Below are 14,469 nucleotides of genomic sequence, written 5' to 3'. Positions count from 1 at the left end.
AGAGAGAGAGAGGCAGCCAATGCGCAGCTCTGTATCTTGAGAGAGAGCGAGCGAGGGAGAGAGAGGCTCTGGCAGGCAGTTGCTCTCAGATGGATAGACCCAGTGTGATGCTGCTGCTGGATGTGAGCTCCTGTCCTCCTCTGCCCCGCTCTCTGGTTCTACCGCTGGCTGACTGACTGACTAAGCCTGGGTCTGTGGTTATCAGAGCTACTCTAGTTTCTTCCCTGGGCTGAGGAGAGAGCCACCGTGCTGGGGCTGTGTCTCTGGCAAACTGCCTGTCCGCCTGGTTCTCTGCTCCTGCCTGTCTGACTAACTGGTCCCGGTGCAGGCAGGCAGAGTGGGGTGGAAGAGTGCAGGGCAGGGGGGCGGTAGGGGCTGAGGAGCGCGGAGCGGTGTGGAGGTGGGGGGACAGGCGAAATGAGCGTGCCGCTGCTGAAGATCGGGGCGGTGCTCAGCACCATGGCCATGGTGACCAACTGGATGTCCCAGACACTGCCCTCTCTGGTGGGACTCAACGGGACCACTGTCTCCCGAGGGGGCACCTCCGAGAGGATCGTCAGCGTGCGTACAGTAGACTGCACTTTTCCCATCCTTTCTATCTGTCTGCTGGGTGGATGAGGTGGAGACCGGGAGAGGGGTCTCAGAGCGGTAGGGTGGTTGAAGCGGGGTTGGGGGGGTGGGTATCGGAGAGGGTCTGTCTCACGGGGCGGCGCTAAGAGAAATGATAGAGGATGAAAGCGGTGCATGTGAGAGCGATGCTGCTGGGAGTCAGACGAAGTGGGAATGATGTTCAGGGTCTTGTGTGAGTGATGCTCCCAGGGAACAGATCCAGAATGATTTTGCTGTGTTGATTGCTGGGAGGAGAAGGAGAATCAGGGGAGAACTGCCCTGCTGGTAAATCCTCTGTGTGCTGTGGGGGATCAGAGCTGGGATACTGCTGGTATGGTGAGGGATGAGGATGTTGACTGATATGTCAGAGAGCTGGAGGGTGTAACTGATGATATGCCAACTCTGAGGTGATGATGAAGATAATGATGATGAGGGGGGGGGGGGGGGACTTGGGAGATTTGGGCTCCAGCTCCTACACACCCTATTCCAGTTGGATGCGTATCTCGTTCCCCCATCTCTCTTTCCTTCGTCCCCTGTGTCAAAATGGACCGACTCTGTAAAGGTGTATGTGTTCAGAATCCAAGCAGGGACCTTCATTTTGTTATCTCCTTGAAAGGTACATTATGTTGGGTTTCATGTAAGGAGCGTGTTATAAGATTGAGATGTGAAGGTTTGCGTAGCTTGTTGTGGGTGTACGCGTGTGTATACTGTGATGTATGTGTGGTGTGACTGTACATATGGGTGCTCCATATGGATGAGATGAGAGGTGTTGAGAAGTGTCAAGCAGAGGAATGCATCTGTCATGTTCAGGATCATTAGTAGTGAGTGATAACCTTTGGTTCTTTCCTGGGTCTATTTTCATGGCATCTGCTCCCTTATTAAACGCCCAGCCCTGATGAAATGTGTGTGTCCAGCTTTGTCCATCTGTGTGTGACCAGCTCTGTCCGTGTGTGTGTTTGTGTGCGCACATGCCTGCATCATTGCCCGCCTTCTTTAATGTGTGTGTGTGTGTGTGTGTGTGTGTGTGTGTGTGTGTGTGTGTGTGTGTGTGTGTGTGTGTGTGTGTGTGTGTGTGTGCGCGCACACTTACAGGTGTGTATTTATGGTCAAGTCTCCCCTATGGTCTCAGGAGCTGGGGTCCATCTGTTGAGAGAATTATGACACTATCTTCCCAATCTATCCTCTATCACAGAGCCCTATCCCCAATCAGTCCAGTCTTATCATAAAAGCCTACTGCACCAACAAATACCACTTTATTGCACTGAGGCACCCAGCTATAATAACTGTCTCAACGGCTCACTGGAGGAAACATTGTTTATGTTTTCACGGTTGAGGCTGAGCTCTATGAAGGTGTTGACCTTGTAGAGAGAGGTCTAGCAAAACATTCCCTGAGATGCATTTATCTATTCTACAAACGCAGCTCAAGCCAGGTATTTCTCTTCAAGTTCAATATCAATATAGCTTGTGTCTGATCTGTGTGTTTTTCAGAGCTTTAGTTTTTGAGGAACTAGGAATGATGACATTCCCATAGTGTCTCTGAATGAGTAGTACAGGAGGGGTTCTACTTCCTGCCTGGGTGGGTGTGGTCTAAGTGGACTTCTTCTCCAGTGGACATGGACTGCAGGACCTGGCTAATGATTGGAGGACGGCTCATAATAATGGCTAGAACGGAGCAAATGGAAACCATGTGTTTGATGTATTTGATACCATTCCACCTATTCCGCTCCAGCCATTGCCACAAGTCCAATTAAGGTGCCACCAACCTTCTGTGGTCCCAATGTCAATACTAGCATCCCACTTAGAATTCATGGCCAATACATGGCATCATTTGAAGTAGATGGTATAGTAGTATTGATAGTAGTGTGGCTACTGAAACAGAGCCATGGTCTATAAGAGCTAGTTCAGGAGGGGCTTTGAGATCTGTTCTGCTTCCATGGTTGATGTGGTGGATCTGGACTTGATGTTGTGGTGATGGAGTCATCAGAGAGGAGGACTATTTCTCTCTTACCATTTCACATGTTCTGGTTCAACAAAGCGCCAATTAGTGTTGCTTCTTATTTTTCATCACTCTCAAAGCAACATCGAAGGCTTCCATCAACAACATTTTCAAATTTTAAAGTCTTAATGACAAATTCTATGAGACGTGATAGATTGGGTGGAATCTAAACACATTATAAAACTTTCTAAGGTTCAACCATGCAGATGAGCTGGAGGTTAAACTTATGGAAGCCATGGGGGTTAAAGCATTGGAGGAACATTTGACTAACGTTGTTGTTAGGTTAGTTTCAAACCCACTAGTCCTTTCTTGGGTCGTCTTGTGATGTTGTGGCGCCAGTGTCCCAATGGCCATGTATGACTGCTTCTCACCCTAGTGTCCGCATGCATGGTCAGTGTCCCACATTCACACTCCTCTGAGCTACAATCAGTCTGCTCCACTTGCTTTCAGTCCCTTTCCAACAACCAGCTGAGCTGAGCTAGTCTGGGTATGGCTATCCTGGGTATGGCTAGCCTGGGTATGGCTAGCCTGGGTAGTGCAAAACCAAACCGTGAATAATCCAATAAAACAAGACACAACCTTGACACAAGATGGTATGGCAGGACTCTATTACACTATCAAACAAGAAACAAGGGTGTGTGTGCGTGGGGGGGCAGTCTGTCAGACACACACACTCCACACAGTGCTGTTGTCCCTTTGATATCTTGTATTAATAATTACCCAGCCAGGCAGAAGGCTGACGATGGGAAATATCAAAAGAGCCAGAGGAACAAACAATGGTCCCACACAAAGAGAGAGAGGCCTGCTACTCAGATTGGGGTCTCTACACTAGTCTGTCTGCATGGTGTCCATGACTGTAAACTTTATCACGTCCCAAGGCCAATCTAATAAATCTGACGGCAGACGAAAGGACCAACTCAGATTAAAGTCGCTCCGTGGTCTTTTATCCATATTCATACATAGTTATTTTATGTTTGATGGTAGAACATCTTCTCTTGTTATTTGAAGCTCTTAGATCCTCTGTATGAATGAATATTTAGATCTCTATGATGAATATTTATGAGGTATGATATAGCATGGAGTTAGAAGATATAGATATACATCAGATCACTTGTGGAGATGCTCTACTGGACACATTCACCAATCATCCTGACTGCAAACACACACACATATACACTGAATGTACAAAACATTAGGAACACCTTCCTAATATTGAGTTGCACACCCTTTTTCCCTCAGAACAGCCTCAATTCGTCGGGGCATGGACTCAACAAGTTGTCGAAAGCGTTCCACAGGGCTGCTGGCCCCTGTTGACTCCAATGCATCCCACAATTGTGTCAAGTTGGCTGGATGTCCTTTGGGTGATGGACCATTCTTGATGCACATGGGAAACAGTTCTTGCCACACTCAAACCAGTGCGCCTGGCAGATACTACCATACCCCGTTCAAAGGCACTTAAAACTTTTCTCTTGCCCAATTTACCCTCTGAATGGCACACATACACAATCGATGTCTCAAATGTCTCAACATACAAGTGTTATACATCGGTTTAAAGATTAACTTCTTGTTAATCCAACCACGGTGTCAGATTTCAAAAAGACTTTGCGGCGAAAGCAAACCATGCGATTATCTGAGAACAGCGCCCAGCAGACAAATCATTACAAACAGTAACCAGCCAAGTAGACAAGTAATAAAAGTCAGAAATAGCGATAAAATTAATCACTTACCTTTGATGATCTTCATATGGTTACACTCACAAGACTCCCTGTTACCCAATAAATGTTAGTTTTGTTCGATAAAGTCCCTCTTTATATCCAAAAACCTCAGTTTTGTTAGCGCATTTTGTTCAGTAATCCATTGGAACAAAGCGCGGTCACAACAGACAGACGAAAAATCTAAAAAGTACCATAAAAGTTTGTAGAAACACGTCAAAAGATGTTGATAATCAATCCTCGGGTTGTTTTTGTCATAAATAATCGATCATATTTCAAACGGACAATAGCTTCGTCAATAGAAAAGGAAAAACAAGAAAGGCACGTTCCCGGTCATGCGAAGGACTCATGTCTGGAAATGTCCACTGTCCTCTCATTGAAAGTGGTGTTTCTCCCTCATTTTTCAGAGTAAAAGCCTGGAACAATGCCTAAAGACTGGCCACATGTAGTGGAAGTCATAGGGATCGTGAACTGGGTCATAAGTCTTTGTATGGTGGATAGGCTTTCAATGGAAAAACAGGCATTTCAAAATAATAGCACCTCCTGGATGGATTTTCCTCAGGTTTTTGCCTGCCATATCAGTTCTGTTATACTCACAGACATTATTTTAACAGTTTTGGAAACATTTTCTACCCAAATCTACCAATTATATGCATATCCTAGCTTCTGGGCCTGAGTAGCAGGCAGTTTACTTTGGGCACGCTTTTCATCCAAAATTCCGAATGCTGCCCCCTACCCTAGGGAGGTTTTAACCTCTCTCCTTCCATTTATTTACACTGATTGTAGTGGATTTAACAGGTGACATCAATACAGGATGATAGCTTTTGCCTGGATGCACCTGGTCAGTCTACAGTATGTCATGGACAGAGCTTGATCCTAATGTTTTGTACACTCAGTATAAATATATATACAGTACCAGTCAAAGGTTTGGATGCTCCTACTCATTCAAGGTTTTTTCTTTATTTTGACAATTTTCTACATTGTAGAATAATAGTGAAGACATGAAAACTATGAAATAACACACATGAAATGATGTAGTAAACAAAAAAGTGTTAAACAAATAAGAGATTCTTAAAAGTAGCCAACTTTTGCTTTGATGACACCTTTGCACACACTTGGCATTCTCTTGTCGTGGAAATTCTTCCCTTACTGTCATAGGTGTCGTAAGGATTGTACCAAAACGCAGCGGGTAAAGTGCTCATCTTCTTTCTTTATTAAAGAAAACACTTAAACAAAATAAACTGATGACGAAAACAGTCCTAGTAAGGTGCACAGACTATACTGGATACAACCACCCACAAAACACAAGTGAAAACAAACCCAACTAAATATGGCCTCCAATTAGAGACAACGACAACCAGCTGCTTCTAATTGGAGGTCATTGCCAGAAACCCAGCATAGAAATAGAAAACTAGATATACACATAGAAATAGAAAATATAGAACACAAACCAAAAACACCAAAACACACAAAACAAACACGCCCTGACCAAACTACAATGACAAATAACCCCTTTTACTGGTCAGGACGTGACACTTACATTCTCAACCAGCTTCATGAGGTCGTCACCTGGAATGCATTTCAATTGATAGGTGTGCCTTGTTAATAAATTGTGGAATTTCTTTCCTTCTTAATGCATTTGAGCAAATCAGTTGTGTTGTCACAAGGTATGGGTGCTATACATAAGATAGCCCTATTTGGTAAAAGACCAAGTCCATAGTATGGCAAGAACAGTTCAAATAATCAAAGAGAAATGACAGTCCATCACTACTTTTATTTATTTAATTGTTTTATTTATTTAAATCAGTTAAGAACAAATTCTTATTTACAATGACGGCCAACCAAAAGGCCTCCTGCGAAGACGGGGGCAAGGGCAAGAAGGTAGAGACAACAATACATCACACAAAGCAGCCACAACTGTCAGTAAGAATGTCCATGAGTGAGTCTTTGAATGAAGAGACTGAGATAACACTGTCCAGTTTGAGTGTTTGTTGCAGCTCATTCCAGTCGCTAGCTGCAGCGAACTGAAAAGAGGAGCGACCCAGGTATGTGTGCTTTAGGGACCTTTAACAGAATGTGACTGGCAGACTGGGTGTTGTATGTGGAGGATGAGGGCTGCAGTAGGTATCTCAGATAGGGGGGGAGTGAGGCCTAAGAGGGTTTTATTAATAAGCATCAACCAGTCGGTCTTGAGATAGGTATACAGAGATGACGAGTTTACAGGGGAGTATAGAGTGCAGGATCGAGCCTTGGGGTACTCCCTTGGTGACAGGCAGTGGCTGAGACAGCAGATTTTCTGGCTTTATACACTGCACTCTTTGAGAGGGGTAGTTAACAAACCAGGCCAAAGACCCCTCAGAGACACCAATACTCCTTAGCCGGCCTACAAGAATGGAATGGTCTACCGTATCATAAGCTTTGGCCAAGTCAATAAAAATAGCAGCACCACATTGCTTAGAATCAAGGGCAATGGTGACATAATGTAGGACCTTTAAGGTTGCAGTGACACATCCATAACCTGAGTGGAAACCAGAATGCATACCCGACAGAATACTATAGACATCAAGAAAGCCAGTCAGTTGATTATTGACAAGTTTTTCCAACACTTTTTATGAACAGGGCAAAATAGAAATATGCCTATAACAGTTAGGATCAGCTTGATCTCCACCTTTAAATAAAGGATGAACCGTGGCTGCCATCCAAGCAATGGGAACCTTCCCAGAAAGGAGAGATAGGCTTGGCGGTGATAGGGGCAGCAACCTTAAAGAAGAAAGTGTCTAAGCCATCTGAACCAGATGGTTTTTTGGGGTCAAGTTTAAGGAGCTCCTTTAGCACCTCGGACTCAGTGACCGCAGGGAGTAGCTTGTAGCTGTGCAGGGGAAAAAGAGGGAGAAGCATCGGGGATAGTCGCATTAGAAGGGGTGGGAGATGAGGAAATGTTGGACAGGCAAGGAGGCATGACTGAGTCAAATAGGAATCCTGACTTAATGAAGTGGTGATTAAAGAGCTCAGCCATCTGCTTCTTGTCAGTAACAACCACATCATCAACATTAAGGGACATAGGCAGCTGTGAGGAGGAGGGTTTATTCTCCAGGTCTTTAACTGTTTTCCAGAACTTCTTCGGGTTAGACCACAGAGAGAGAACTGCTCCTTAAAGTAAATAACTTTTGCCTTCCTGGATAGCCTGAGTGCACTTATTTCTCATTTGCCTGAACGAGAGCCAGTCAGCCTGAGTATGCGTGTGCTGAGCCTTTTGCCAAATGCAATTCTTGAGATGGAGTAACTCTGCAAAATTCCGGTTGAACCAGGTGCTGAACCTGTTTTTAATTCTCATTTTCTTTATGGGGGCATGTTTGTTAACAATACCACTGAAAATATCAAAAAAGAAGGTCCAAGCGTCTTCGACAGAGGGGATCAAGCTGATTCTATACCATTTTACAGAGGGCAGTTCATGAAGGAAAGCTTGCTCATTAAAGTTTTTTAGCAAGCGTCTATGACAAATCAGAACAGGTAATTTCACTGAGCAGCCATTACGAACACAGGCTGTAAAACAGTGATAACTAAGGTCATTACAGATAACATTGAGGAGAGTAGCCTTTTCTGGGTGTTTGGAGTCATACCTTGTGGGATTGGTAATAATCTGAGAAAGATTTAGGGAGTCCCATTGCTTTAGGGCTTGGTCAGGTGGTTTAATCATGTCCCAGTTTAGGTCACCTAGCAGGACAAATTCAGACTTAGTGTAAGGGGCCAGGAGAGAGCTTCGGGCAGGTAGGGTGCAGGTAGGGTAGAGGCCACTGCTGATGGAGGACGATAACACCCAGCAACAGTCAACGAAGAGCTATTTGAAAGTTTAATGCTTAAAACCAGCAAATCAAATTGTTTGGGGACAGACTTGGTGGAGACAACCGAGCACTGAAGGTGATCCTTGGTAAAGATTGCCACTCCCCCACCTTTGGAAGATCTGTCTTACCAAAAAACGCCTCACAAGTCCTCAACTGGCATCTTCATTAAATAGTACCCGCAAACACCAGTCTCAACGTCAACAGTGAAGAGGCGACTCTGAGATGCTGGCCTTCTAGGCAGAGTAGCAAAGAAAAAGCCATATATCAGACTGGCCAATAAAAATAAAAGATTATGATGGGCAAAAGAACACAGACACTGGACAGAGTGACTCCAGCATCCCGGAGTCGCCTCTTCACTGTTGACGTTGAGACTGGTGTTTTGCGGGTACTATTTAATGAAGCTGCCAGTTGAGGACTTGTGAGGCGTCTGTTTCTCAAACTAGACACTCTAATGTACTTGTCATCTTGCTCAGTTGTGCACCGGGGCCTCCCACTCCTCTTTCTATTCTGGTTAGGGCCAGTTTGCGCTGTTCTGTGAAGGGAGTATTGTTTTATTCATGTATTCCCTTCCTGTCCTTACTTTACCAATGGTTGCGGGTGTTCATTTCAGAAGGAGATAGTTCACTAACACAGGATGTATAGTTGGCCTGTTTTCCTCACCAGGACTCTGTAGGGTTGTGCCAGGGACTGGTGCCAGGCTGGTCAGGGTAAGAAAGGGCAGGACAAGTTACACTCCGACACCATTTTATAGACAGGAGCAAAGCCATCTGCCTTAATAGCACTTCAGGCCCTTCCACTGAGAAGAGCAGTACGTGACAGGAGCAAGAGAAAGAGAAAGAGAGAGGGAGGGTGATCTATCGGCACAAGAGGCACATAAGGATATAGTGTAGAAGCAATAGGGACCTTTAAAGAGGGACCGAGGGAGGGAGGAGGAGGAGGGAGAGAAGAGAGTGATGAGTTTATGAGTCATATTATTGACCAGTAGCCATGCTGTGCTGATTGTGGTAATCAGTTTTACTCTGGACTGCATGGGGAGACCAGGGGCCCTGCTGCTGTGTTGCTGTGATTGTGTGATTCTTCATTGAGTTATATTTAAGACCAGCAGCTGCCCTGAATGCATTCAGGGGTTATGGGACTACTGCTCATTTCAGGTGTGTGTGTGTGTGTGTGTGTGTGTGTGTGTGTGTGTGTGTGTGTGTGTGTGTGTGTGTGTGTGTGTGTGTGTGTGTGTGTGTGTGTGTGTGTGTGTGTGTGTGTGTGTGTGTGTGTGTGTGTGTGTGTGTGTGTGTGTGTGTACTAGCTCATCATGGCAGGCCAGTAATGATTGAGAGGTTCAGGTGATCTTTTGGCCATGACATAATTATGCATAACAGAGTGGAGTGGAGCTGGAGTGTTTGTAACCCAGCAGATAGAGACAGATGTTTCCTACCTGGCTGTCGGCATCGCTGGGCAGGCAGTGGCTAAAGACGAAAACACCAAGCAGGCTACATCATGTTGCAGAGAGACACACTTACTGCTTACTTTCCCTCAAATAGAATACTACTGTACTCCAGGCTTGGAGACCCCTATTCTCTCTTTCATCTGTCCATCATCTCCCTCTCTGACTCGCTGTCTCTCTTCTTCAAATTCCTCTCTCAGACCCCTTTTTATCCCCTCCTGCCCTTCTCTCAGACTCAATCTTTCTCTTCCTCTCTCTCTCTGCTTATGAAAGTTGTAATAGACTTCCCGTCACGCTCGTAAAGTGAGGAGCTGTTGATTTATAATCTCATTTATCCCGGCTTTACAGCGCTCAGCTCAGCTCTGCTCCGCTCCAGGGTCGGCCTAATGAAACACTGGAGGAAGTCAATCCTGCAGGCTTGAGCCCGCAGTGTAGCCCAGCCACTAACACCTAATTGGTTAATCCCCACTGTAGTTAGTTCATTGGGGCTCGACTGGTAATGAGGCTGGCTGTGAGCTGATGGGTGAGGCGGTGGATAGCTGTTGAGATATAAACTCAGCAAAAAAAGAAACGTCCTCTCACTGTCAACTGCGTTTATTTTCAGCAAACTTAACATATGTAAAAATGTGTATGAACATAACAAGATTCAACAACTGAGACATAAAACCGAACAAGTTCCACAGACATGTAACTAACAGAAATGGAATAATGTGTCCCTGAACAAAGGGGGGGGGGGGGGGGGGTCAAAATCAAAAGTAACAGTCAGTATCTGGTGTGGCCACCAGCTGCATTAAGTACTGCAGTGCATCTCCTTCTCTTGGACTGCACCAGATGTGCCAGTTCTTGCTGTGAGATGTTACCCCACTCTTCCAACAAGGCACCTGCAAGTTCCCACACATTTCTGGGGGGAATGGCCCTAGCCCTCACCCTCCGATCCAACAGGTCCCAGACATGCTCAAAGGGATTGAGATCCGGGCTCTTCGCTGGCCATGGCAGAACACTGACATTCCTGTCTTGCAGGAAATCACGCAGAACGAGCAGTATGGCTGGTGGCATTGTCATGCTGGAAGGTCATGTCAGGATGAGCCTGCAGGAAGGGTACCACATGAGGGAGGAGGATGTCTTCCCTGTAACGCACAGCGTTGAGATTGCCTGCCATGACAACAAGCTTAGTCCGATGATGCTATGACACACCGCCCCAGACCATGACGGACCCTCCACCTCCAAATCGATCCCGCTCCAGAGTACAGGCCTCGGTGTAACGCTCATTCCTTCAACGACAAACGCGAATCCGACCATCACCCCTGGTGAGACAAAACTGCGACTCGTCAGAGGAGAGCACTTTTTGCCGGTCCTGTCTGGTCCAGCGACGATGGGTTTGTGCCCATAGGCGACGTTGTTGCCAGTGATGTCTGGTGAGGACCTGCCTTACAACAGGCCTACAAGCCGTCAGTCCAGCCTCTCTCAGCCTATTGCGGACAGTCTGAGCACTGATGGAGGGATTGTGCATTCCTGGTGTAACTCGGGCAGTTGTTGTTGCTATCCTGTAGCTGTCCCGTAGGTGTGATGTTCGGATGTACCGATCCTGTGCAGGTGTTGTTACACGTGGTCTGCCACTGCGAGGATGATCAGCTGTCCGTCCTGTCTCCCTGTAGCGCTGTCTTAGGCATCTCACAGTATGGACATTGCAATTTATTGCCCTGGCCACATCTGCAGTCCTCATGCCTCCTTGCAGCATGCCTAAGGCACGTTCACGCAGATGAGCAGGGACCCTGGGCATCTTTCTTTTGGTGTTTTTCAGAAACAGTAGAAAGGCTTCTTTAGTGTCCTACATTTTCATAACTGTAACCTTAATTGCCTACCGTCTGTAAGCTGTTAGTGTCTTAACGACCGTTCCACAGGTGCATGTTCATTAATTGTTTATGGTTCATTGAACAAGCATGGGAAACAGGGTTAAAAACCCTCAACAATGAAGATCTGTGAAGTTATTTGGATTTTTACGAATTATCTTTGAAAGACAGGGTCCTGAAAAGGGATGTTTATTTTTTGGGCTGAATTTAGTAGAGGTTTGAGGAGGTAGAGATGCCAGTGGCAGGGTGGTGGTACTGCAGGAGATTGGGTCACCTTGATATAGAGACTGTGACATCACCCACAGGTCTGTTGAGTTCTCAATGTATCAGTCTTTATGGTCATTGGTCAGTCTGTGATCAAAGATTGATCATTGGTTACTTATTTGGCCATTGATTACCTATCTCCTCATTGGTCATTCACCTGATCATTGATCACTTGTCTGTTTATCCACTCAGCTCCTAGTGTTCAATCTCAATCTAAACTCAGTTAACTGTTTTTCTTTAGGACAATGTTTAGAGGTTAGAAAGCAACACAATCACCATAGCTCAATGATAAATAAGCTCAGTGATGGCCACAAAGAATTCAGCCTTCTCCCCTCATCTCACCTCTCCTCATCTCACCTCTCCTCTTCCACACCTCCAGCAGGTATGGTACTGAATGTGTCACTCACTCTTCTGACTGTGCAGAGATAGAGACAGAGATAGAGACAAGCCACAGGCTCAGCAGCCAGAGGAAATTGCTTCCCTCTCACTGAAATTAGACCCTTTTCCTATTTTCTCTGTCAGCCTTTCTTTAACTGCATGTCCCTCTCTACCTCCTTCACTCTCTGTCTAAGTATCTCTCTGTCAATCTAGCATGGCAGGATGGCTGGTGGAGAGAGAATGGCGTGCTGTGATGGTGTGGCAGACCCGGGTTTAAATAGTATGGGTTTCCTTTAAAATACTTAGAGTATTTAATTGAGACTGTCTGGAGTGCCAGATGGATGGGATTTGCACTTTTGGGCCTTCTCCATTGGTTCCATTATGCCAGACGAGCTTAATCAAGCACCGTTTGAGCATTCAAAAGAAAACAAATACTATTTGAACCCAGGTCTGATAGAGCCGCCCGGAGAGAGAGGAGAGATCCTAGCGATGATTCATGTGGAGGGGGCAGGTCAGACGTCTTAAGAGCAATGTAATTTTCATTTTAGTGACTAAGACCCATTTGATTTGTAATCCCCCATCCCCCGTTGTTTTTATTAGCGCTGTCATCTCTTTAATGGGCTTTCGCATGGCAGCATTGACTGTGACATCCCCAAATCTGCCGCTTTACATATTCTATGTCATCTGCAGCTCCTAATGGAGCCATTTCTGGGACACCAGCAGCACCTCTCTCCTCTCCTCAAACACCCGTCTGGATCTGTCTGTGACTGTGTCGACTGTGGGAGAATAGGATTATAGTCAGGACTTGCTTTGCTGCCTCTTTAAACCTTGCTGAATGTTTAGTAGATTCAGAGCTCTTTTATCATGAAGCCTAAGTTAACATACATGTTGTACTACATACACAGTTCTCCATTCAACTCCCTGTCTGTCTGTCTGTCTGTCTGTCTGTCTGTCTGTCTGTCTGTCTGTCTGTCTGTCTGTCTGTCTGTCTGTCTGTCTGTCTGTCTGTCTGTCTGTCTGTCTGTCTGTCTGTCTGTCTGTCTGTCTGTCTGTCTGTCTGTCTGTCTGTCTGTCTGTCTGTCTGTCTCAGTCAGTCAGATACTATTCAAGCTTGGCATTTGAAGCTTATATCTGTTCCCTTGATGCTCAGGAGATTGCTGTTAAAATGCTAATGAGAGGCTGGGAGCATGCATGCATGGTGTGAGCGTGTACTATGTGTACAGATGCTAGATGAACCATTGTAAATTTGCCTGTTCTCGTCCCGGGAGAGGGAATTTAATAACAATCACATTTACATAAATAAGTGGGTGTTGTGTAACAAAATGTCAATTCACTTAGATCAGACTCCTACACACCACTACTGCTGCTTATGGGGGCTGATGTTTACATGGATATAGATCTGTAGCTCCTGTGTGTGTGTGTGTGTGTGTGTGTGTGTGTGTGTGTGTGTGTGTGTGTGTGTGTGTGTGTGTGTGTGTGTGTGTGTGTGTGTGTGTGTGTGTGTGTGTGTGTGTGTGTGTGTGTGTGTGCACGTATATTGACAGTATCTGCGCTCCCGAAGCTGCGAGACAAATTAGTGCAGCTGCACCTCTACCCCAAGTTTCCTCCTCTGCTCCCCCTGCAGCCACCTGCTCCCTCCTCTGCCATTATGGGGAGATGAGGGAAATTACTTCCACAAGTAATAGGTGGGTGGTAATGAAATTGGGTCTGATTTTAATAAGCTCTTCATTTAAAAGTCAGTGTTATGAAACATTAATGAACAGGAGATGTCTCACTCTGCACGAACCTTCTCAGCACCAGTGAATTGGCTGGAGAACATAGTCACTGTATGTGTGAAGATGTGACGATAAGAGGATATGAGGGCAGTGGTGGAGCATGTGTTGTACATGTGTTGTACATGTGTTGCTGCGCCAGATGTTTTGCATATTCATTTCATGATCATCAGGCTGATTATATACAGCTGGAGCATGTATGGTAGGCTGCATTATGTGCTGTGTGTAATATTACTGCGCCTAATGTTTTGCATATTGCTTTGTAGTGTTAATGACTAGTGACGGGGGAAAAATGGACACAGTTTCATATTGAGATATTTGCTTGTTAGTATTGGCCTACTTTAAATACATTTTTAGTGAGGGAAACCTTGCTTTGTAGTGTTAATGCTAGTGACGGGGAAAAAATGGATACAGTTACATATCGGGATATTTATTCACACAATATATTGTATTATTTTGACAATATCGCAGTAGTATTTTTGCGCTAATTGGCTGTACCTGCACCAAACTAGTATTTCTCCATCATCTTTTTAAATAGGGAGCCAATTTGTTTTCAGCACTTTAATTTCCATGACTGATCAAAACTCGTTTTCTCTTGGCTCTCTCTT

At 45.4% G+C, this 14,469-nt stretch overlaps 1 protein-coding gene across 2 annotated transcripts in view; it reads left to right on the top strand.

Annotated features, from left to right (window-relative positions):
• The window catches only part of LOC106601278 (noelin-2), a 75,510-nt gene that overhangs the window by 42,410 nt on the left and 18,631 nt on the right, over positions 1-14,469 (top strand). The window contains exon 1 of one of the 2 annotated variants that reach the window (XM_014193364.3): positions 34-561. The exons of the other annotated variant lie outside the window; for it this stretch is intronic. Coding sequence (XP_014048839.2) covers positions 418-561 — 144 coding nt within the window. The 5' untranslated portion in view covers positions 34-417. Of the gene's footprint in view, positions 1-33; positions 562-14,469 lie in introns of those variants that run through there. 2 annotated transcript variants of the gene reach the window in all.

Source organism: Salmo salar, chromosome 03 (assembly GCF_965601325.2).
Source record: "Salmo salar chromosome 03, fSalSal1, whole genome shotgun sequence".
NCBI lineage: Eukaryota > Metazoa > Chordata > Actinopteri > Salmoniformes > Salmonidae > Salmo > Salmo salar.
The sequence above is the reverse complement of the archived record's forward strand: the minus strand, read 5'-3'. Positions and strand labels throughout refer to the sequence as shown.